The 24,852-nt window shown below is 47.2% G+C and overlaps 1 protein-coding gene and 1 non-coding gene across 2 annotated transcripts; both read right to left on the bottom strand.

Moving 5' to 3' along the window:
* Nucleotides 1-65: 65 nt before the first annotated feature.
* Nucleotides 66-19,588, bottom strand: LOC144378590 (E3 ubiquitin-protein ligase TRIM58-like). Its single transcript, XM_078053107.1, is given in 8 exon segments — nucleotides 66-4,819; nucleotides 4,821-4,888; nucleotides 4,891-5,136; nucleotides 10,837-10,937; nucleotides 11,014-11,036; nucleotides 13,457-13,687; nucleotides 16,834-16,929; nucleotides 19,151-19,588. Coding segments are annotated over 8 exon segments (1,449 nt in total). The 5' UTR covers nucleotides 19,574-19,588; the 3' UTR covers nucleotides 66-4,558.
* On the bottom strand, nucleotides 12,092-12,193 carry LOC144367857 (small nucleolar RNA U13). Its single transcript, XR_013427393.1, has one exon. It is a non-coding gene; the product is annotated as a small nucleolar RNA U13 (small nucleolar RNA).
* Nucleotides 19,589-24,852: the final 5,264 nt, after the last annotated feature.

Genomic DNA, 24,852 nt, shown 5'->3' with positions numbered 1-24,852 from the left:
TTTTTTTTTACCCCCCCCCCCCATTAAGATAGGCTAGTTAATCATAAGACAATGAGTGTAATGGGTTCCAGATAAGGCTATTTATTTATTTGTTTAATTTTTCCAAATGTAAAGTAAACCCAGTGAGGTCCAGCATTCCAATCCACTCCTTTGTCCCCAGGGTGGCAGGAAAATGGAAATGGGGGTGGACCCAAATGGAGGTTGCAAAAAAAATTCAGACTTCAGGGCTAAAGGCATTCAGCCAAATAGAAAGTCACAGCCAAGTCAATAACTTTCATCCCTTCCCAACATCCTACAGCATAGATTCCAACAATTAGTTCGATCGCTTTTAATGTCTGTTCAACATGGACTCTGATCAGAGCCTTTATCCAGCAGCCTAAGTTCCCAGACTAGTGTACTCAAGTGGAAAAGCTTTCGGCCACTTTCTTCCTCGCATGACGGGGAATTTCATTTCTTTTTCCTTACTCAAAAATAATTTAAAAATTTTTTATCCTCTGTCATCGTCCATGGATTTCATTCTTTGAACCCATGAGACAAAAACACAGAAAGAAAATCAGTGAGACCTACAGCCGGCATTTGTCTTCAGAGGCAGCAAACTGAGCCCTGTTCTCAAACTTTTATCCCTGGGCAAAGAATGGCTAAAAAGCAGAGTAGAAGGCAGATCCTGTTCGCCCATTTCTCTACAGACCAGGCAGCTTTCTTGAGTTGTATTCATTTATTTATTTATTCTTTGATCCCAGAACTGGTGATCCTGACCCACAGCAGGATGATTTGCAGTTGCCTGGGGCCAGGCTGAGAAGGTGCTCACACTGTCAGCACTGGGTTGAAAGGAAAAAACTTCTTTTTTTTTTTTCAATCCTCCTTTGGTGTCCTGCTGCTCACACATTAGGGCAGCACCTTTTGCATCCAACTTAGTTTTGACTGTTAAGACTCCTTATTATGTAATGGCCTACATGTCTGTATATACAGAATACTCATTTTATCTCTGACAGACCAACTCCCAACTGTACAATAATTTAGAAAACCATTCAAAGACCAGATTGTCACATTTTTTTCTTAGTCACGTTTACATCTATAGGTGGCCCATTTAGTCAAGATCTTTCCCAAGAAACAATCTATAGGATCAACACCTTATTGTCCATGTCTTAAAGGGCAGAAACAGATAAAACAAAGAAACATAATGACAGAGAAACAGAGAGGATCCCCAAACCATGGCAGACAGATGGGGACCTTTAAAACAGACCAGATAGTGGGAAAATCTCCCCAAGTTCCCAACTCCCTCTTAACTGTGACTCCTACATCAGTGGCACCTCAGATGTTCCCATAGGGGTGGGGAACCAGATGCTCCCACAAAGGGGACCAGAAGTATAGAATCAAAGGTCTCAGTGTGCACCGGGCAGCTTACCAGGTGGCCAAGGTGCTGAAACTTTACTGCATTCAGTTTCCTTTTTCTCCCAGTAGACCAAGATCCTTACAGTGCAGGGAAGGAAAACAGAGGCCCCCAGAGCTCAGGGGCTTCAGCAGCTGCTGGGAGTCCCTCCGTCCGTCCCTTTACTTACAGGAATAGCTCCTCTGGTTCAGTTCCACCCGAGGCCCACTCACCCCTAACTTTCCAGGAGTTCTCCAAAAGTTCATCTTACATCTTCAGCATAGAAATGCAGTTCATGGGGTGCCAGGACTGTCTAAGAAACCCAAAGCCAGGGCTTCTTCTCGGGTCCCATCTCTGGTGACAAGATTTGTAACCAAAAGCTCGGTCCCTTTCTCCAATGCCAATTTGATAATGAAGCCAAGGTTTTGAGGAAAAGGAAAGAGAAGCTTCATTGCTTTGCTAGCAAAGGAGATAAAATTTTTTTTCAAGGGTTACATTCTAGGAGGGGGCCTTCAAGTTGCCCTGATGGCCTATTAGTATTCACATTTTGGAGATCCTCACTTCCCAGATCCTCAGCAGGCACCCTCTTCCTGTAGCAGGTGTTCCAGGGCAGTTAACTAGGGGAAGAAAAGATGACACTGTCTTCCAAATCTTGTTAGGGAGGGGGAGAGGGGAGAAGAGAGGAAAAAAAATTTTTTTTAAATAAACCTTAGAGCAATGAGGGCTACATTCAGAGGTGAAGGGACCACTGTGAGATGAACCCAGTGATCTCAAGGGAGGGGAAGCTCAGACTACCAGGATGGGGGTGGGGAAGGGCTGACTGGACTCTGGTCCATGGAAGCAAAAGGGTGTTACCGCTGAGGGGAGGGAGCTGGAGTGAAATGCAGAAAGGAGTCACTAAGGTGTTTGGGCTACCTGACAAAGAAATGAGCAGGCCTCCCTTCAGAAGGGGAGGCTTTAAAATATCTTTTTATCATTTAGGGAGACCTGGAGATATTTGTGGTTAAGATTTAGGCATATAGAGCTTAGAATATCTTTTTTTATTTTGGTGTTGGGGATTGAACCCAGGGCCTTGTGCATGCAAAGCAAGCATTCTACCAACCAAGCTATGTCCCTAGCCCCTAGAATATCTATTTTGATGACAGATGGCACTTGACTGTGAAAAGCTAAGGCTCAGGAGAAAGAATGAAGAAGGTCAGGAATTAGATACGTATTTAGAGGATCTGGCAGGTAATAAGCAAGAATCCCAGGGGAATGGTGGGAACCTTTTAGGAATTGGAAGGAATGAAGAAGAGTTTGCAATAGGAACTGTGGAGATCCCTGAAGCTTAGCACACTGGAGCTAAGAAGGACTGACATTTAGTGACCCAGAGAAATCAAAATAAAATCCAGGAGGTGACAAGTCTCAAGGCCACTGTTGAGACAAGGTTCCAGGGCAGGCAGGGGTGTTCCTGAGGCTCTCTTCACCCTGCAGAGAGAGCAGAGGCTTGTAGACTTGCCACTTCCCACGAGAAGGCTTCCTGTCCCAGAGAATGGCCGGGTCCCTGGAGGTTTCACCCCAGAGAGCCTTTGTCATCCCGGTGTGGAAGGCTGCACTTCAGAGCTGTCCCCTGCATGGCTTGCACATCAGAGACAGCTTGGTTTCTACAACATCTTTCTACCTCTTCTGTTTGCAAATGAGAGGCAGAGAGGGCAAGCATTTGCTTGTCACCAGACAATTAAGAAGCTGAAAAGAAAGTTGTCATTCACATGATTGCAAGGCCAGGGAAGGACAGTCGCAGAAATATCCGGGAAGAAAAAAGCATCTTGAACTTTGAGATGGAGTTAAAAAGGAAGAATACACTTTGGGTAGATTATCAAGATAACATTAATTAAATTTGCTCATAAATTATATTTGTTCAGCATTTAAGCATTTAGCATTAGAATATTATAATATTTGTTTAGCAATTACATATTAGATAAAAATGAAGACAAAGGTGGCAGAATAGGAGGTCTTCCATGACTTTTAAAGGATTTTGTTGGAAAGGTACAGAATATACTTCAAAAATAAGTTATTTTGGGCTGGGAATGTGACTCAAGTGGTAGCGCGCTCGCCTGGCATGGGTGCGGCCCGGGTTCGATCCTCAGCACCACATACAAACAAAGATGTTGATGTTGTGTCCGCCAAATACTAAAAAATAAATATTAAAATTCTCTCTCTCTCTCCCTCTCTCTCACTCTTTCTTTAAAAAAAATAAGTTATTTTTATCATTTCATTTTCAACATCACCATTTTATTTAAAAAACACAGTTAAAAAAATTTAAACTAGTCACATCAATCATGACCTTAAATACCTACCCTAATACTGTGAGGGCAGTAAATTGTTCCAGACACAGGAGACCCTGAGTGAAGGACCCCTGCTGCGGTCCTGGGGCCAGTCCCTTGAGCAGGCAGGAGGCTGCAGCTGTCCCCTGGTCCCATGAATGGGCGCAGCCCTTTGGCAAGCTGATGCAAACCTTCCTTAGTCCCTCCTGACCCTGAAGAAAACCAGCTGAATCAAATTTCTAGGGCATTCCTACTTTTACAAACATATGCAGAGATAAAGAGAGAAGATCAAAATCCATGTTATGGTCGGAGCAATGAATTTCACGATCCTCAAAAACTGTTCCCAGAATAAAGACAGAAAGCAAGTGAAGACTGTGACTGGAAACACACACGTGTGAAGGATGGTTTTGACTATGTCGATGTAAAAGGAAATGAAACTTTAAACAACCAGAGGTATCCAGGGAAAAAAGGGGGGAGGGGCAAGGAATGAGACAGAGGAGGAGGAAGGTGAGGGAGGGTCCAGGAGGGAGCAGCCTCAGCCTGCTGGGGCCCCCTTCAGGGTTTCCATCTCTCAGTCTGGAGATTCAGCGTCAGGATGGGAAGATACTGAAGAGAATGGAAATTATAAGGACCATTCAGAACTCTTTAATACGAGACTATTAATTTGAAAGAAAAGCCATCGAGTAAGTGGGGGGCCATTCGGGAAAAGTTTGAGGAGACCCTCCAGGTTCAACGTTCCCGCATACACAGCATGGATTTCAAGGAACCTCCCCAGGCCCGAGTAAGAGGCTGCCCTGAGCTGGGCACTTGGTGAAGCTGTATGTCCGTCCTCCGCCGCTCTCCAGGGCCCTTGGATAGGTTGCGGGAGGACCCTGAGCACAGCACTTCAGGACTGAAGGTCGCCCACGGGAGGAGGGTCAGGGTGGCCCCCGGACGCCAAGGTCCCTGTCTTCACTTCTGCCATCGGTGGCAAGATGAGCGGCGCCTCGTCGCAGACGAAGAAGTAGGGCCGGAGGACACCCGATGACACCTGGCTGAAGCTGTAGATGTAGGACCCGTCCGTGACGTTGTAGAAGGACACCTCGCCAGCCTCGTAGTCCAGAAAGACCCCGATGCGGTGCGGCCTCTCTAGCTGCAGCAGGGGCACCGGACGGGGAGGCCAGCACCATGTACTCACAGCCGCGCAGCAGCCACAGGGCCCAAATGCCGTTCTGCTGGACGGCGTGGCTTCCCCCTTCCTCTGCACCCAGTCCTGGCAGACGCCCAGGCCCCACTCTGCCCGCACTCCCACCACCACCTCCCAGTAGTGTCTCCCTGATGAGAAGCTCTGCAAGCCCAGGATGCAGGGGAATTGCTCGGGGTTGCGGGGCACGTCCCTCCACAGCTCCCAGTCCTGCACGCTGTGCAGGTCGGCCGTCAGCAGGAGACTGGGGTGCACTATAGAGGGGTCCAGCTTCACGTCCACTGCAGAGAGAGTGATGGGACACGTGAATAAACTGGAAAGACTAGATGCCCCGGGGAGTGAGCGTCCGCAACACCCTCTCTCAGACTGCCCCAAGAAATAGGCCTTTCTCCAGGGTCTGAGCACGTCTTTGATCTGCTGGGGCGCCCAGGGCAGCCTTAACCAGGCTATTAGGACAGCAGCGCTGTCAGCTTGCTGGGAAGCCAAACACCCAGTCGAAGGCAACTTTGCATTTGCACCCAGAGCTCTTGGTGCACTTAGGATCATCTGTGCTTGGCATGAAATTTATAAACTGTTTTTCTCAAAACCTATAGGATAATTTCATTAATATGAAATCCACTACTTTCAAAATGGTGTGACTGTGGTGGGGGAATTGTACACTAGATGCCCTGACTCCACACCCTGGTGTTATTACCATCATGATTATATGACATTCTAGGACAAGAAAGGCTATCTGGGAGGGTCTGATCTAATCCCACAAGCTCTTTAAAACTAGAAAGTCCTCTAGCTATCAAGATGGTGGCAGAAGAGAGTCTTAGACTTGGCTCTGATACAGCCTTTCCAGGGTGGAAGGTGGGAAGGGTCACGAGGGGAAGGTGAGAGCACTCTGAAGCAGACTGGCCCCAAATGATGGCTTGAAGGAAAAACAAGGACCGTGGCCTTGCAGCTGCAGGGAACTCCAGCTGGAAAGTCCTTCTCCAGACTCCTCAGAGAGGCTCAGTCCCTTGGTTTTGGCCTTCGGAGACCCTAACCCAAGCAAGGGAGCCAGCTACTCCCACCTGCAAGTCTGATCTTTGGACCTGTGAGCTTACTAGTGGGTGTGGTCTAAAGTGGCTATTTGTAGTGATTGATTCCACAACAGGAGGACCATCTAACATGTACTGTGGAGTCCCAGCAAGACTGATGCAGGTTTGATTCACATACATAGTAGGCAAACGCATCTACATCAAAACCAGAGTACTTCCTTATAAGCACTCAAAGGTAGTAAATTCATTAATAGACCTTAAGGCCATGGCAAAAACAGTTACTACTCGTACTAGTCCAATTCATCTTCAAGCCACACGTCATGAACTTCTATGGATATCTAAACCTGACTGGCCACATCACTAGGCTCTGTGTGTTCATTACCTATGTTAAATCAGGAAGCCACCTTCTTCTTAATTTTTTTTTTTTTTTTGTATCAGGGCTTGAACTCAGGGCACTCAACCGCTCAGTCACATCCCCAGTCCTATTTTGTATTTTATTTAGAGACAGGGTCTCACTGAGTTGCTTAGTACCTTGCCTTTGCTGAAGCTGGCTTTGAACTCATGATCCTCCTGCCTCAGCCTCCCCAGCTGCTGGGATTACAGGCATGTGCCACTAAACCCGGCTAGGAAGCCATCCTTAATGTGGTTACTACCACCTCACAATATTGATGAGGAGATTCAAAGACTGTACCTGATTTCCCAACTCCACAGAAAGCAAATACCAGCCTGGAATGTGGCTCTGGGGGCGGGGGCGGGGGGGGGGGACTGCGGGGCTCATTTAACATGCACAATGCTCAGCTCCATTGTTAGCCAAAGAAATCTGTGAAAGAGCTTTGGCTAGTTCTCTCTGTTCCTTTCTCCTAAACCCAGCTGTCAAGGGTAATACCTTCCCAGTGGCCACCAGGGTGGTGAAGGGACATCTGTGACAGTTGGCACCATGAGGACCTGACTGTCCTGGAGAGACTCCTGCTCTTTTCCAGACTCACCAGCACCCATGCTTCCCTCCATCTTGGTCTCCCATCTCCTCCGTCACTGCCCCAGGTCAAAGCCGCAGTGCCAAGTTGGGGACTTCTTTCTCAGCCCATGCCCTGTGGTTGTAGGTTGGCTCACTCAACTCTCCAGTCAACTCCAGTCCTCTGCTACTGACTGCAGTGCATGTTGCCAGCCTGGACTCTCCCCTGAAGGTCCTTATTGTGAACTCATCTGCCTCCCTGGCCAGTTTTGGATGCTAAGTATCTGCCAAAGTGCCCCCAAACCAGTCGCCCTTCTTGGGTCTTGCCTGCAGCATGGCCATCAGCACAACCAGCCATTTTGTGTGGCAGTTCTTGGGGTCCAAGACCATGTGTCCTCCTCACTCTCCTCTCACCACAAAACACACCTCATTCAGGAGCAGATCTGGCAGCTCCGCCTCCATGGTTGGCCAAGGATGTGGCCATCTGGCACCTTTCATACCAACACTGGGGGTCACCTACACTCAGCTGTCAATGAACAGTGACAAAGGACACCAGCTGCTGTCTTGGCATCTTTAATTCATCACAATAAAGCACCCGGATGATGTGCACACAAGGCCAGTCCTGCCCAGGGACACCCTGTGCTCTCCCACTGAGTGCTGCTCACAGAAGCAAGCCCACCTCCCCAGCCCTGCTGCCTTGTCCTCCTCGCCCTCCCCTTGGGCTGCCCTCACCATCCTGTCCTCACAGTCCCAGCACACCTGCCGCACTTCCTGCTGCCCGACACTCTGCTCCTCTCCCCATCACGCAGATTTTTCTTTCTATTATTATAATTATTAACATGCATCAAATCACACTCTCCAGATAGGACACCCATAGCACAAGAATTAACATCTAGAATCAACAAATGGGACTTACTCAAACTAAAAAGTTTTTTCTCAGCAAAAGAAACAATAAGAGAGGTAAATAGGGAGCCTACATCATGGGAACAAATCTTTATTCCTCACACTTCAGATAGAGCCCTAATATCCAGAGTATATAAAGAACTCAGAAAATTAGACAATAAGATAACAAATAATCCCATCAACAAATGGGCCAAGGACTTGAACAGACACTTCTCAGAGGAGGACATACAATCAATCAACAAGTACATGAAAAAATACTCACCATCTCTAGCAGTCAGAGAAATGCAAATCAAAACCACCCTAAGATACCATCTCACTCCAGTAAGATTGGCAGCCATTACGAAGTCAAACAACAATAAGTGCTGGCGAGGATGTGGGGAAAAGGGTACACTTGTACATTGTTGGTGGGACTGCAAATTGGTGCAGCCAATTTGGAAAGCAGTATGGAGATTTCTTGGAAAGCTGGGAATGGAACCACCATTTGACCCAGCTATCCCCCTTCTCGGTCTATTCCCTAAAGACCTAAAAAGAGCATGCCACAGGGACACTGCTACATCGATGTTCATAGCAGCACAATTCATAATAGCAAGACTGTGGAACCAACCTAGATGCCCTTCAATAGACGAATGGATAAAAAAAAATGTGGCATTTATACACAATGGAGTATTACTCTGCATTAAGAAATGACAAAATCATAGAATTTGGAGGGAAATGGATGGCATTAGAGCAGATTATGCTAAGTGAAGCTAGCCAAGCCCTAAAAAACAAATGCCAAATGTCTTCTTTGATATAAGGAGAGTAATTAAGAACAGACTAGGGAAGAAGAGCACGAGAAGAAGACCATCATTAAACAGGGTTGAGAGGTGGGAGGGAAAGGGAGAGAGAAGGGAAATTGCATGGAAATGGAACGAGACCCTCAGGGTTATACAATATTACATACAAGAGGAAGTGAGGGGAAAGGGAAAAATAATACAAGGGGGAGGAATGAATTACAGTAGTGGGGGTAGAGAGAGAAGAGGGGAGGGGAGGGGAGGGGAGGGGGGATCCTAGAGGATAGGAAAGGCAGCAGAATACAACAGACACTAGGATGGCAATATGTAAATCAATGGAAGTGTAACTGATGTGATTCTGCAAGCTGTATACGGGGTAAAATGGGAGTTCATAACCCACTTGAATCAAAATGTGAAATATGATATATCAAGAACTATGTAATGGAGGGGTAAGACAAGATAATACAAATGGAAGAAATGATTTACAGTAGAAGGGGTAGAGAGAGAAAAAGGGAGAGGAGGGGAGGGGAGGGGGGATAGTAGAGAATAGGACTGACAGCAGAATACATCAGACACTAGAATGGCAATATGTCAATCAATGGAAGGGTAACTGATGTGATACAGCAATCTGTATACAGGGTAAAGTTGGGAGTTCATAACCCGCTTGAATCAAACTGTGAAATATGATGTATTAAGAATTGTGTAAGGTTTTGAACGACCAACAATAAAAAAAAAAAAAATCACACTCTCCAGAAGTCCGTGTCCTCTCCTCACAGCCGTGTGCCTGGGTAACTGAAGTCAGTATTTGCACCATGAATCACGGGTCATAGCACATTTGATTTGCTTTTGTTCCTCAATGATTTACTCACCTGGTAGAAAGGGCAGCATAAACTAGGCAGCAAAGGCTGGATTCATTCACTAACTATTTAATTCGGTAAAAAGGAAAAGCATAGGAGGTGACAGAGTCTGGGGGTGTGCTACGAAGGCCCTCATCAAGTCACATGGCTAGTGTATGTTCACTTATCCACCAAACAGGGGGGTCACTGGGCGCTACAACTGAGGTAGGTTTTCTCATTACAGGACAAGACTGTCCCTGGGAAGCCACAGTTTGTATTATGTGGCACAAAGTAGATTTTAAAAGGAAATAGTAAAAATATTGAATCGTCACCATTTTAAAGAACAACATGATTGGGTGAACAAAGCCATTTCATGCAGACCCTCTGGGTGTCCCTGACTGGCATCCGCACGGATTGTGCACAAATGTCCCCTCCCCCTTCCTGCAGGCAGGTGCACTGCTCCACCCCTTCACAGCCTGACACTGAAATCCTCAGGAAGGCCAAGGGCAGTGCATGAGTCATGGTGAGAGAGTGCAGTGTATTTTTGGTCTATGTCCCAGGTCCTGACACACCAGTTCCCAAAAGTCCTGAGACAAGAGACTCTTTTGCATGCTAGTGAGATGGCTGGTGCTTGGTGGCCTAGATGACCTCAGGATGGGGACTAGTTTCCAGAGAATCCCCTTGGGATTAAAGGGATAGAACCTTCAGTCCAACATCCCCCTACCTCTGGGAGGAGAGTGGGGGCTGAAGCTCCAGGGGCCAGCAGTGGCCAGTGGTGTCATTGGTCATGCCTGCTGAATGAAGCCTTCATAAACCCAAAGACGGAGCTTGCCAGTGGCTGCACACAAGGAGATCCTGCAGGGAGCACCCAGAGAGGGCGTGTTGCCCCTCCCCACACCAACCCTGTTGGTTTCCTCCACCCGGCTGCTGGTCCCCATCCTCTGCAACACCCTGTACAATAACTGACCAAGTGTGAGTAGGGACTGAGTTCTGGGGGCTGTTCTAGCAAACAAACTGCGCTCATAGAGCGGGTCCCAGGAAAGCTGCTTTGCAGTTGGCTGGTCAGAGGCACAAGCCACAGCCTGCTTGTTCCTTGCTCCTGAAGCAGGGCACAGCCTTGTGGGACCAGGCGCTCAACCTGTGGGATTCAATGATGTCTGCAGGTGGACAGTGTCAGAATAGAGTGAGTGGGAGCCAGCGGGGCAACCCCGGAGAACTGACGGACTCCTCGAGGGAGACACCCACATGTTCTGCTGGGCAGGACTGATGCACTGTGCCCCAGGAAGGAGCTGGAGGTCTGCCAGGCTGGACCCCAGGTGAGAGGCCGCGACACCCTGAGAGCTCACTCGCATATGAGAGCACACTCGCACAGTGAGTCTCAGAGACCTGAGACTCTGCTGTGGCTACTCTGCTGTGGCCACAGGCCAGGGCAGTAAGGACAGCAGTAAGCCTCACACTCTCAGCATCAGTTCCCAGGCTCGGGGGGTCTACCCACCTTGGAATCTCCTCAACATTTCCCGCATGCCAGGGATGCAACATGGGGTCTTCAGCTCCATGGGGATGGTCTCTGGTTCCAGCGGCATGACAGCCTTACTTCTGAGAAGAGCAGAGAACCCAGAAATGTCAGCATGGCCACATCAGCCCTCTCCACCTCCTCCTCTCCCTCACTTACCGGCTCAGGGCTCCTTGCACACCCTGGAAGTAAGAGACACAAGCAGGTGTAAGTGCTCCCACAGTTGACTGGGGACACACCACGAAAATGTCTTTAGAATGTACTGGAAATAATTAACAAGCAACATAAGACTGTAGATGACAGTGAATCTCTGTTAACTAAAGGCAAAAAAAGGCTATAAGTGAATTCTCACATGACTCTCAAATTTAAAAATCAGGCATATAATTAGAAAAGAGTCAGACTACACAAAGTTTATATTAATTCCCATGAAACCTATCCATGAACTATGGATTGTCAACTGATAGTTCTGGTTGTTGGGCTATTTTAACAGTTACATTCTGCACTTTATACAGATGCAATTAGGGTAAAAATCCTACATGTTTTCAGAATTTACTCGAGGAACAGATATAAGTATGGCATAGATCCTGGGACTGGGCATATCGCTCATGGTCGAGGGCTTGCCTGACTTACAGGGCCCTGTGTTCTGTCCCAGTACTCCAGAAAAGGTCATCCTCAAATTCGAATTTTCTGAAGCAACAGACAAAGCTACTAACTGTCTAAGGAGATAAGAAAGGAAGTCACTACTATCCAGCAACAGTGTATCTCAAAGCGGGTAACAAAAAGGTCACCTCCAACACACTTGTCTTCTTCCCTAAAAGTGGTCAACAGTCGGACAAATTTCAACAAGGCATGAATGCAGGGAAACCATTTGCCTTGTCCTTTATGGACATGATCGGCCTGGGTCTTGGCCAGTGGGGTAAAATGAAGATCATTGGTATCAGAGAAGAAAGAGAGAGGACACAGACAAAAATTATGTAAGAGTATATTCTTACTATGATTTGTACTATAAATCATTTTAACATTTATATGGTGCAAAGAAATACTCATTTTAAATGAGATTTATCTGAGATAATGCAGTGAATATTATTTTTGAAAATGCCAACGTTCCTGTGCTTACTTGCCACCTATACTTGAAAAATTAATTTCTTTCTGGCTCTCTGTTTACTCATTAGGAAATGAGCACAGCCATGACATTGGTAATGGGAATAAAGATAGAATGGGCATTTTTTTTTCTTCACGTCAGACGGGTAATGTGCCGATGTCGTAACAAGGTTTAGAGGGCGGCACATCTCACATAAGAGCATGAACACCCAATCATCACGCTTATGAACTGAAGGATCACACTTAGACTCTCATTGTTATACAAAATTACATGTAAGAGGTTGTGAGGGGAAAGGGGAAAAAATCAAGGGAGAGAAATAAATTACAGTAGATGGGGTAGAGAGAGAAGATGGGAGGGGAGGGGAGGGGGATAGTAGAGGATAGGAAAGATAGCAGAATACAACAGTCACTAGTATGGCAATTTGTAAAAACATGGATGTGTAACCGATGTGATTCTGCAATCTGTATGGGAGTTCATAACCCACTTGAATCAAATGTATGAAATATGATATGTCAAGAGCTTTTTAATGTTTGAAAAACCAATAAAAAAAAATAGAATGGACAGATTAAATAAAGTGCTTGGTAGATAAAAGTGTTTCATGCAGTTACTTAGTGATTCCTCATCAGATGCCACAATAGTGACAACTGTGTTTGCAAATTTCACAGGACAGCGACTGGGTTTATGTGTCTGGAACTTGCAGTGTCCAGAGGCTAGTCAGTTGGGACACTGTGGGCCAGCTGCTCAGTGGGGATCTGCACTCTCTTTTAGGTTAGAATCCTCACCTGTCACTGGGGCAAGGTACAGAGAAAAGTACCAGGTGAATGACTTTCTCTTGCAGGCAGCCCTGTGAACAACACCTGTGGGTCGGAATGGCCGTGTCTGTGACCCCAGACCCTGGGGAGGCTGGGGCAGGAGGGGGTGGTTCAAGGCCAGTCTGGGCCTCTGAGTGAGACCCTGTCTCCAATTAAAACTTTAAAAAGACTGCTCTGAAGTCCCAACAGATTGACAAGTCTGCATGGGAGTCCATATACTCCCACCATGACTGGAGTCCATACACTCCCACCATACACTCCCCTTAGGACTTAACACGGGAATTTCAAGCTGGACTAGGTGAAGCACTGCTCATACTTCTGGCTATTTTCCATGAAATGGGCTGCCAGAGGCTTTGAGGGTTGAAAATTTATGAAAATGAGCAATATCATCTTTGATAAAAGGACAGTTTCTCAGCCAGAATGGTGAAGCTTGTCCTTGCCCCAGCTGTTCACGATTCCATAAATAATTAATTTTATCTCATCACCTATTGAAGTTTTTGTCTTTTGCATGAGCTAAATGGTCCTCTGGGTGCCTCCTGACTCCGGGCCCAGTATTCAGTCATAAGATGCCTTCTAAGGAAGCACTGCTGAGCTCTGTCCTAGAGAGTTGGGTGCCTTCGTGTCCCATGCCAAGGCTTGTCCCCATCGCCTCAGCCTCTGTGGGCCTGACCTCCTGAGGCCGCCTCACCTCCAGCAGCCCCAGGGCTGGGCGCTGGCACCTCTCCTCCAGCTCCTCTGCCAGCTCCTTGAGGGCCTTGCTGTGCTGGGCCAGCTGGTCCTTACTGTCCCGAAGTCTCTGCAGGGTGGCTCTCTCCTCCTCCTCCAGCCTCCACAGCTGCAGCTGCTCTTCAAGGGCCAGAAAGCCGTGGTGCTTCTCAAACTCCAACCTGAAGCGATGCCGCTGCATGTCCACCTTCTCCTGGAGCAACAGGAGACCCCATCAGGCTGGGGCAAGGTGTGCGGGGCCTGCCTCAAGTGTGGGACAGGCAGCCAGAGAAGAAACGTCCCGCACCACCCCCCACCCCTGAACCCACCCCCCTCGCTCTGCACCTCTGGGGAGGACCTCAGAAACCAGAGGCCGGGAACAGGAGAGGTGGCTGGTGGGGTTTTCAAGCTCAGAGTCTGGGAAGACTGTGGCTGTGGGCCCCCTTGTGCTGCAGGGCCAGAGGCAAGGCCTTCGACATTCGGGTTTCAATATCACAAGTCAAATGCAGCACCTCCGAGAGCCTGTGTGGCCCCACAGCAGAGGGCTGGCTCTGCTGCTGGGTGGGTGGCCAGGAAGAGCAGAAGACCTGGGCTGTGAGGGACAATGTGACAGGAGAACACACAGATGTTCTCTTGTCCCAGGAGAAGCAAGAAACCAGCACAAGGCCATGTCCTCTGCAGAGCCCAGAAGAACTAACTGCCACGCAGTCCACTCACTCCTGGCTAATACACCAGCCCCTACCCAAATCTCCCATCACGGCTCTTGTTGTTGCTCCTGGTGCTGAGGACAGAGCCCCTGGCTTCACTCAGGCTGGGCAAGCTCTGCCCCTGAGGCACACCTGGCCCTCACACTTAGGTGTCTGACTGAACCTAAGGATCACACTGTGCGCAGGGATCACATCTAAATGTTATTCTCTTGAAATTAGTAGCTAGAAACCCAGCTTTAAACTGAGTATGAGCAGCAAGTCACCCTCCCAAAGCATCTGTACCTTGGGTTGTCCGTTTTGTTTTTAAACCTGATAGTTTCTTGGTTTAATTGAAAGACATAAATTATCATCAAAATTATTATAAAAGACATATATATATATATATATATATATATATATATATATATATATATTTGTAATCCAAATAATAGTTCTCCCCAAATGTCTGGAGGTACTTTGGACTTTGGATCGCCCCTCTAGGGGAAGTGCCACCTGCTGCCACCATCTACTGCAGAGGCTGAGTGCGGTTGAGTGACAGCAACACCTGCCCACCCCCCCACCCCCCAAGGAGCTGAGGGCCCCACTGGCCACAGTGCCAAGGTCTCCCACTTCCTTCTTCCCATTTTGCATTCCTACCTCCTTTACCGTTTTCTAAATCACTGATTCATACACTCTTGGCCTCCTCCTCAGGGACACTGACTCTGCATTCCACATTCTGCTTCCTGAGAGGCATGGCTCATAGAAATGCAAACTGTCTCCCAGGGCAGGCTGCTGGAGAGAGGGCTGAGCACTGCCACAGGGAGGGGAGTACAGGGGTGCACCAGGGATGACGGGGTGGAGGGGCAGCAGCAGCCCGGCTTCCTTCATGTCACCCTCTTGAGTGCCACCTTGGGTTGTCCGTTTTGTTTTTAAACCTGATAATTTCTCGTTTTTCTCCTACATTTCATTTACACACAGTGGCTGTGAACCTGGGCCACAATACCCTCCTCTCCAGTTCCACAGCTGGGGATGCTTTGGGTCACTACACTTGCTGCTGCCATTCATGGCAGAGGCTGGAATGTTGCTCGGCCCCCTCTGGATGTGAAGAAAGAAGAAGTGCTGCTGCAGAACTTAGAGCTCCTTTCCATCAAGCCTGTGCCTGATGGTTCTAGCTCATGTGAACATGAACGACCAAGAAGTTCAGACATGGCTTCTTGCCTCTGAACAAGATATCTTAGTATCACTTCTATTTTATGACATGCATTGGAGGTTTTAAAATGTGGGAATTCAGATCTTGCACTTGGGCTCCTGATTTCATAAATCTGTGGTCAGGCCAATATTTAAAAAAATTAAATATTATTAGCTTTAAATAATAAAGATTGTGGATCAGTGCTTAACTTTACCTGTAATAGACATAGCAATAGGAGAAGATAAGACTTATTTCATAAGAAAAATGTTAGCAAAAATGGTCCTTAGGAGCCAGGTACAGTATTGCACTGTAATTCCAGTGACTCACTGAGGCTGGAGGATCACAAGTTTAAGGCCACCCTCTACAACTTAGTGGGACCTGTCTCAAAATAAAAAGTAAAAGGGGCTTTGGATGTAGCTCAATGGCAGAGCACCTTGAGTTAAATGTCCAGCACAATAAATAAGTAAATAAATAAATAAATAAATGTCCTTATGAAAACATCTGTATGAAGATAGTATATCAAACTAAATTTTTTTAAAGAGAGAGAGAGAGAGAGAATTTTTTTAATATTTTTATGTAGTGCTGAGGATAGAACCCAGTGCCCCGCGCATGCCAGGTGAGCGCACTACTGCTTGAGCCACATTCCCAACCCAAACTATATTTTTGAGGAAGAAAATAATATAAAAATAATATAAAATAATATAAAATATAAGAATGATTCTAGCAGGAAGAGGAATATTCTATAAAATATAACTGATCATGTTGTATACTGTGCTCTGTACATAATATACCCATCTACCCATGCACTATATGTGGTTCACAGCCTTGACACTTTGGCAGGTTTGACCTACAATTCACTGTTGTGGGGTGCAGTTGCTGTTCTGGGCACTGTAGGGAGCCGAGCAACTTTCCAGCCTCTGCCATGAATGGCAGCAGCAAGCGTGGTGACCCAAAGCCTCTCCAGCTGTGGAAAGGAGAGGAGGGCTTAACTTTACTAATAGACATAGCAATAGGAGAAGATAAGGTTCACAGCCACAGTGGGTAAATGAAATGTAGGAGAAAAACAAGGGGGGAGGGGCTGCAGAAAGAGGGAACCGTGGATGGATCACCCAAGCAGGCTGAAGGCTCCAGTCCCTCCCTGTATAGATGGCCCCTGGGAACTGCACCACATCTGTCACCAAGCCTGTGGCATTCACTATTTAACTGTCTGACAAATACAGTTTGACACTACAGTAGCAGGTGGTGGCACCCACCCCAGCAGTGAGTTTCACAGTAAGATCAAGAGAGTAAAGCTATTTATAATCTGGATAGGGTCTTGCCGACAAGGTTAAAACAAAAATAAACAATGTCATTTGGGGTCTGGGACAATTCAGGATGGCCATGAGATGTTTCCATAGAGTGCCTAAGTAAATGGCAAGCTCGCTGGAGAATGGAGACTCAGGAAGAGGGTGGTGCCTGCAGCTCCCCAGGCCCAAGCGCCCCTACCTTCCACAGCACAGTCTTCCTCCCCACGTTGGCTTCCTGCATCAGGGCCTCCTCCATCTCCTTCCTCACCAGCTCCAGCGCCATCTGCAGCTTCACCTGTGTGGAGCAGACTGTGAGGACCTGCAGGATCAACTGGAAAACTCCCTAGAATATAGTGGACACCTTTGCTGGTAACTCAGTTAATAATCAGATGCAAAGATACATCTAAAATCATGCTCCTTGCACCATTACGATAGTAAAACTACAATGACTAAAATGTAAAAAGTGAGTGGCAAAACATTTTACATTAACACGATAAGAAACTTAATGTCAAGAAATAGAATTACAATGTCAAATAAGTACATTTTATAACAGTGCCAATTTTGAAAAAAATACTTATAATGAATATGTAAAAAATAGATGGAGGAAAATGAAGACATCATTAGGTGAAATGTCATCTATTGGTGCTAGGTTGAAGAGTGATACAATTTCTTATTAATTACGATGAGAATCAAGTGTTTGTTATTAGTACTATAAGTCATGATATTTCACCAAAAATAAATCTTGTTGGTTAAAATATGTTAAATGAAGTCAGGTGCGGTAGTACATGCCCATAATCTCAGCAACTTGGAGGGTGAGGCAGGAGGATCTCAAGTTCAAGGTCAGCCTCAGCAACTTAACACCTCCCTAAGCAACTTGTGAGACCCTATCTCAAAATAAAAAAAATAAAAAGTCCGAGGATGTGGCTCAGTGGTAAAGCCCCAGGGTTCAATCCTTGGTGTCAATAAATAAATTAATAAATAAAATAAAATACTTTAGGTGAAAAACACAATATTCTGTACATCTTAAAAGGAATAAAAGAAGAATATAAAAAAGCCTACCAAACAATTAAACAAACAAAAACCCAGAAATTAGATCTCTGTTCAGTGATAAGACCCTTCCAAGAAGCAAATGCATGCCTTTTTTTAAAAAAAACAGGAAGCACCCATAAAGACATATATAGAAATATGCTTTTAGTAGAAAATAATACAAATTCTACCTCCAAACTTATTCAATAAATCTTACATATACATCATTCACTTTAAAATATTATAATACTCTATATAAAGTACACATAAAGTAACATTAGAATTCATGGTGGCATCAGAATAAAAAGAGGCATATGTTTGGTGTTTGCAAGGAATAGAGCCATTCTCACTTGTACAAGGAGGAAAGCTCCCTGGGACCAAGGACACTGAGCAAAAGCAAGGAGGTGAAAGAAGAGCATGTTTGGGGACAAGAGTGACTAGGCTAATTTTGCTGAGTCCCATGTTTGGATCGGATAAGAGCAGAAGGAAGGGGACTTCAGAACCTAGAAAGTCGTGATTGATAGGCCAAGGAGTTTGGATGGTACTTATTTTTTATCTAGTTGACTACTGAAAACAGAGAACATCTTTAGCGATATCACAGCAGCCATGTTCTGTATGGTACCTTGGGGATTTAGACAGACAGGAGCATACTTGACTTTTCAGGTAGGCTAGAGAGTACCTAGTACCTGTAATTTGCAGAGGATAACAGAAATCAAGAGGAAAAATCGAGAGAAATTTCCAAGATTGTCCAGATGAATGTTGGCTCGTGAATACCCCAGTCCTTAACTTAAAACAAACAAATAGAATAAATAAATGAACGTTTTAAGAAAGCTGGTACTTGGAACTTATTCCAGTGTGACGGAGTGCTTTGGCTAACTGTGCCATAGATTAAAAAGACAGCGTTGACCTCTTCTGTGCTAGCAGCTGTTCCAGATGCCGGGACAGGCACGTGTTTAGAGTGTGTCCCAGGACCCGAGGGCACCCGTGGGAAGACACCTGGGCAGAGTTCCTCGGAGCGCTCTCGGGGTCAAGCACCTCCTCAGGGGAATGCTCAAGTCCTCGGTTCCCAGACCTTCGTGTGGAGTTGAGTGGCCCCCTACTTCAGGGGACCCAGACAGTCCAGGCCTGAGCAGACGCTATTCCTCACGAAGGTCCGACCCAGAGGGTGGCCTTGGTGCCCGGGTTAAGAGACCCAGATGGATACCAGGCAAATGCCGCGCCCTAGGAATCCCGTCAGTGGAAGCGAGTACGACAGAGGTGCAAGGCTGTCACCGGAGACTCACTGCACAGCCCGCCGGCTCGGGATCCGAAAGAAAAAAACCAGCTTGAAAGCCAGGGACCGAGGGTCCTGCGCTCGGCAGTCGGTCCCGCGCTGGCTAGCTGGAGCCAAGGCAGGACGACCCCGGCGGGCCAGGGCTCGGTGCCCCGGTGCCTTCCGCCCTACACGAGCGGCCCGCCGCCCAGCTCGGCACCCGGGCTCCCGCGCTTACCTGGTAGCTCCTGGCGGCCTCCCGCAGCGGCGCGGTGTGGTGGCCCTGGTGCTCGGGCGTGGTGTCGCAGACCCAGCACAAGAGTGCCTGGTCCTCCTCGCAGAAGCGGCTCAGGTCCTCGCCGTGCCGCGCGCACTGACGCGCCCCCGCGGGCTCCGCGCCCATCCCGAGCTGCCTCACGCTGTCCACCAGGCTGGCCAGCTGCCGGTTGGGCCGAAAGTTCTCGGGCCTGAAGGGGCCGCGGCACTGAGGACAGGCGTACACGTCGCCCTGAGCGCTGTCCGACTTCTCGCAGAATTCCGAGATGCACCGGAGGCAGAAGCTGTGGCCGCAGTCCACGCTGATGGGGTCTTGCAGGAAATCCAGGCACACGGAGCACCGGGCCTCCTCCTGGAGCCGCTCCCCGGGCGTCCTGAAGGCCATGGTACTGGCCTCGCTTGGCCGCGTGGCTGCCGCTGCTCCGCGGCGCCGGTTATCTCCTCTGTCGCCTGGAACCAAGAGAAGGGCTCATGGCCAGGATGGGTTATCGCTGGCTGGGGTTCAAGAGTCTTAATTATCCACTTCTGCTGATGATTTACAACTCAGACACCGTCAGCCTCAGGAGTGAAATTGACATTCAAGTAATCCTCACTTCCTAGGAAGCTGAACTCTTTCTCTCTTCCTCACTCTTCCTTCCAGGGAACATTTTTATTTGAGTTCTTTGATGTAATGCAACATTTAAGTCATCTGAAAGGGAGACATTATGGAGATTTGACTACTTATCTCAAAAGTTCAAAAGTCCAAAGTTTAACAAAATTTTACAAAGTAAGGGCTGGGGTTGTGGCTCAGAGGTAGAGCGCTCCCTTAGCATGCAGGAAGCACTGGGTTCGATCCTCAGCACCACATAAAATAAAATAAAGATATTGTGTCCACCTATAATTTAAAAAATAAATATTTTTTTAAAAAACAAACGAAAAAAAAAACTCAAAACAACAACAACAACAACAAAAAACCACAAAGTAACCTGAAGTGCATCGATGAAGGGGATTAGCTGATTGTAGCCAGGTTCTGTGGTCTTCACGATATTCCAGGTGAACTCAACACGGTGGCACATATTTGCCTAAGGGTGCGCCCATTTGAACCTTTCTCTCCAGGCCTTGCACCTTCCCAGTGAAGCGGCTACTAATGTTTACAGGGTCAGGAGATTTGAAGAATAACTGAGCTCCTTCCTCTCCTTATTGCTGATCCACTCCATGGTCTTCCTATAGCATAGTCATTATTTAAATCTTTTTCTTTATATAGTATGCTCATTTTTCTTAATCTTTCCACCAACTTTAGTTTTTCTATCTTCTGTGAATTATCTAATGAAATGAAACCATTGAAGAGGAGATACCTGAATAGATGCACGTAATGATGATAGGTCTACAGCCCAGCAACAATTCTGAAGGTTTAAAAAATATGGCACTGGGACTGAGGTTGTACAATGGTAGAGCTCATGCCTAGCACGTGGGAGGCACTGGGTTCCACCCTCAGCATCACATAAAAAATAAATATTTTAAAAAATGTGGCACCCATTTGCTGACAGCCAGTATGGACTGGTGTGTTACAATTGGGGCAACGCATACACTGGAAGTGAGAAAGAGGTAATCCAAGGTGTTAGTTGGAAGACACATTTCCCACCACCATCAGTGCATCTATGGGAGGGGGGAGACTGAGACAGGAGCAGGTAGGGGATTAACCAAAGACCTGCTCCCCCAAAGGGAGGCAGAGTTGTAGGAGTACAGTGAGGTCTTTAATGTCATCCAGAAGGCTGGCAGGTCGGTGGGAATGTCTGTCATCTGAACAAAGTGCAATTTCACTATGGATGAGTTTTAAGATGACAGTGGGTCGTGCTTCTGGCAAATCAGTCTGTCTGTGCATGTTTGTGTTTATTGGTAGCCACGAAACCCTGGGGCCTGAGACATGAGGATGAGGAACAGAGCCAGGACCTCATCTCTAAAGCAGCCTTGAGGTCAACTGAAAGAGATGAGCACAGAGTCAGGCCAATGTGTCATTACAAGTTATTACCTGGGAGAAATATCACCCACTGGTACTGCAGGAATATAGCAGAGGACTCTACAGTGGCCTGCAGGGTCCAGACAGACCCTGCCAGGTCTGCTGATGTGTGGGGGTGAGTGAAGCTGCAGGTAGATCCCCCACCAGTGCACACAGTGGCTGTGGAGGAAGGCAGCTGGGGCACCAGGTGGCCAGAGGCGGCCAGCCAGGCTCATGCTGGGCCTGAGGAGTGGCAGCAAGATAAGTTTGCAGGGAGTGGCTGGGCCAGATGACTCAGGCCCTGGCCTGTCCTCCAAGGTTCATGCCTATGAGCCCAAATCCTGGCCTGGGCTTTGGTAGTCAGTGGGGTGTAAAGGACCCTGAGGTTGCCTGCCCAAAAGTGAGGTGGAGAGATGAAATGGATCGGCACTTCAGGTTCAAGCAGGATACTGAAGATGTGAGGTTTGAGAAGAAAGGGAAAGGGCCGCAGGCCTGGAATTGGAGAAGCCGACCTGGTTCCAGGTTGCAGGCTGTGCCACTTGCTAAGAGGCTGGGACGAGCTGGGTCACTTTCCCTGCTGCATTTCATCTCACACTGGAGGTCAGTGCTGCGGCCTCTTACGAGGCTGTGCAGAGGGTCACATGAGCTAAGAGGCACTACATGCCAAAGAGAGGTCCTGGCATAAGCTGGATATATTTAACTAAAGACAGAAAAAGAGATAACAAAATGAGTGGAGCAAGGATAATGAGTTAGAAGATGAGCTGCTTCCGGTTGGGGCCAGCTCCTGTTTTCACTGCCGTGTCCTCGGGACTTCATAGAGTGAGTGGCACATATGACACTCAGCAAATGCTAGCAAGCGGGGGTGGGGAAAGAAGGTAGGAGAGAATTCAAAGGTGACCATTATGCATCCAGCATGACATCTGTATCTTTCTTATCATCTTTTTCTGTCCCCATGGCTCTGGCAAAGGATGGAATATCTGATTCACAAAACTTGAAATACAATAAAGCAACTATTGGCTCCCATGCATGGATAAGTTGATAATTAGGGTAATTTGAACCCAGACACTCCCATACGATGGCAGGCTAAGGAAAGATCACCATTACTGGTGGGGTCATGGTGGTTTTTCGGAGGTTGGGGTGAGATAGGGGAGGTCACTTATTGTTTTAGAGCTGTTAAGCTCAAAGTGTTTTCTTTCTTTTTTCTTTTTCTTTTTTTGGCACCAGGGCTTGAGCCCAGGGGTGATTAACCACTGAGCCACATCCCCATCTTTTTAAAAATATTTTATTTGGAGACAAGGTCTTGCTGAGTTGCTTAGGGCCTCACTAAGTTGATAAAGCTCACTTTGAACTCCCAGTCCTCCCATTTCAGCCTCCCAAGCCCCTGTAATTACCTGTGATTACGTCTTACACCACAGGGCCAGGCCTAAAATTGCTTGTTTTCTGACACTGGGAGGCGAATGAGGTCTATAACATTGTTCTTAAAAACAAACTTCCCTTAGGAGTGGGCCAGTAGTAGGGTGGATGGTAATAGCCCTGCAGGAAGCTCCTCCCGGGCATCTGATTATTTAACTTGAATTCCTGTTTCTCATGGTCTCTCTTTCAGGGTAAACAATCTTTGTGCCAATGCTCCTTGTTGTTAACGTGGTTCTGATGCTCAGCTTCTCCATTCCTGACCCTAACCCTGATAGACTCAGGATGCAAAGTTTAGGATCCCCACCACCACCCCTGGGGGCCCTGCCCATCCTCCACACCTCCTCTGGCCTCCCTGGCCAGCCTCCTATGAAGCCATCAGCTAGCTGGAATACAGAACCCATGTTCTCCTCTGCTGCTAGCCTTAGCTTACTTCCTATTGGCAGGGGGCTGCATTTATGGCTCAGTGGTAGAGTGCTTGCCTAGCATGCATGAGGCACTGGGTTTGATCTTCAGCACCACATAAACAAAGTTTGGGCTGCTGGTCTCTGCACAGCCTCCTGTTTACAAGGAGCCCTATTGGCCAAGGCCCTCATCTCTCCCAGGTCCCACCCTCCTCTCTGCTTGAGGGATCCACAATCTCCCAGCCCCACAGCCTGAGCTGAGACCTCAAGAGCACCAGGTCTGACTCAGCATTTCCCTCCAGCTTGGGGTTGTTAAAATGTCTCTGTTTGTTTCCACTTAAGCAATTGCACCCTGCATTTGTAACCCTGACATTTTTTTTCAAACATCTTATTTTACCTTCATTTACTTCTCTTTATTTTATTTTTATGTGGTGCTGAAGATCAAACCCAGTGCCTCATGCATGCTAGGCGAGCCCTCTACCACTGAGCCATAAATCCAGCCCCGTGACATTTTTTTTAATGGAGTGAAATACACTTAACAAAAAATTGACTACCCTGGGGGCTGGGGCTGTAGCTCAGTGGCAGAGTGCTTGCCTAGCATGTGTGAGGCACTGGGCTCAAGTCTCTGCACTCCATAAAATAAATAAATAAAGGTATTCTGTCCATCTACAACTAAAAAAAATTTTTTTTAATTTACAATCCTGTTTTTAAGCACAGAGTTGGTGATATTAAATACATCAAGAGTGTTGAAAACAATGATAATCTCCTAAACATTTCACCATACACAGCTGTCGCTCTGTTAAATAATAACTTCCCACTTGCTCTGCCCCGTGGCTGGCGACACCTTTCTGCTTTCTGTCCCTCTCATCCTGCCCACCCCAGGTGCGTCCTCTAATACTCGTCTTTTCTGTCAACTTATTTGACTCAGTGTCACTTCTGCAACAATCATCCTCATCATAACATGTTGCAGATTTCTTCATGTGTAACCGTAATAATGTTTCATTTTACACACACACACACACACACACACACACACACACACCCCACAGTTGACTATTAACTCCTCTGTCAGGAACTCATGGGCTGCTTCTGAATTTCAGCCGTGTGCGGAATGCCTCTAAGAGCACAAATACACATGCAATCTTTCCAGACCCTGGTTTATTCTGGTGGGTCTGTACCTGGAGGTGGGATTCCACATCATAAGGTAGTTCTAGCTTCTCCAACAGTGCCAAAGTTTCCACTTTCTTTACAAGCTCCCCACTCTTGCCATTTTCTGCTCTTATTTTTCATGGTTTTCCTTTTTCAGTGCTCATGCTGGGGTTACACCCAGGGCCTTGCACATTCTGGACAAACACTCCACTGCGACCATGTCTCCAGCCCTGTTTCCTGCTTTCTATTGCACTGACCTAATGAGTGTGAGCTCCTAGCCCTGCAGTTTCTCCCCAGAAGCCCCACTGAAGCCTGGCCCACCCAGGTGGTCTCTTACTCCCTGTAGGCACAGCACCAACCTTCCCTGCCCAGGGAGGGATGCTGGCACCCAATGCACCTTGGTGCTGCCATGGAAAGAATTCAGGGAGAAGGGCCAAGCTCTGACCACTCCCAGGGTCCAGTGGTGGTGAAAGTGGACCAAGGGCCTACCAGAAGTGGATGCGGAGGAGGCAGATGCCCTCCCCAGCACTCTCCATGCCCAGAACTCCAGACAGCGCACCTGCATTTCAACAAACTGTATCTATGTGATAATGCTACATTTAAAGAGTGGTTTGTATTATTATTTTATGCAATTTGCCTGATTCAGGGACAATAATGCATTCTGTTCACATTTTTATTCCCAAGTCCCTTTCCTCTGAGCCAGGACAGAGTAAAGTCGAGTCAAGC

This window comes from Ictidomys tridecemlineatus, chromosome 1 (genome assembly GCF_052094955.1).
Source record: "Ictidomys tridecemlineatus isolate mIctTri1 chromosome 1, mIctTri1.hap1, whole genome shotgun sequence".
Lineage (NCBI taxonomy): Eukaryota > Metazoa > Chordata > Mammalia > Rodentia > Sciuridae > Ictidomys > Ictidomys tridecemlineatus.
The sequence above is the reverse complement of the archived record's forward strand: the minus strand, read 5'-3'. Positions and strand labels throughout refer to the sequence as shown.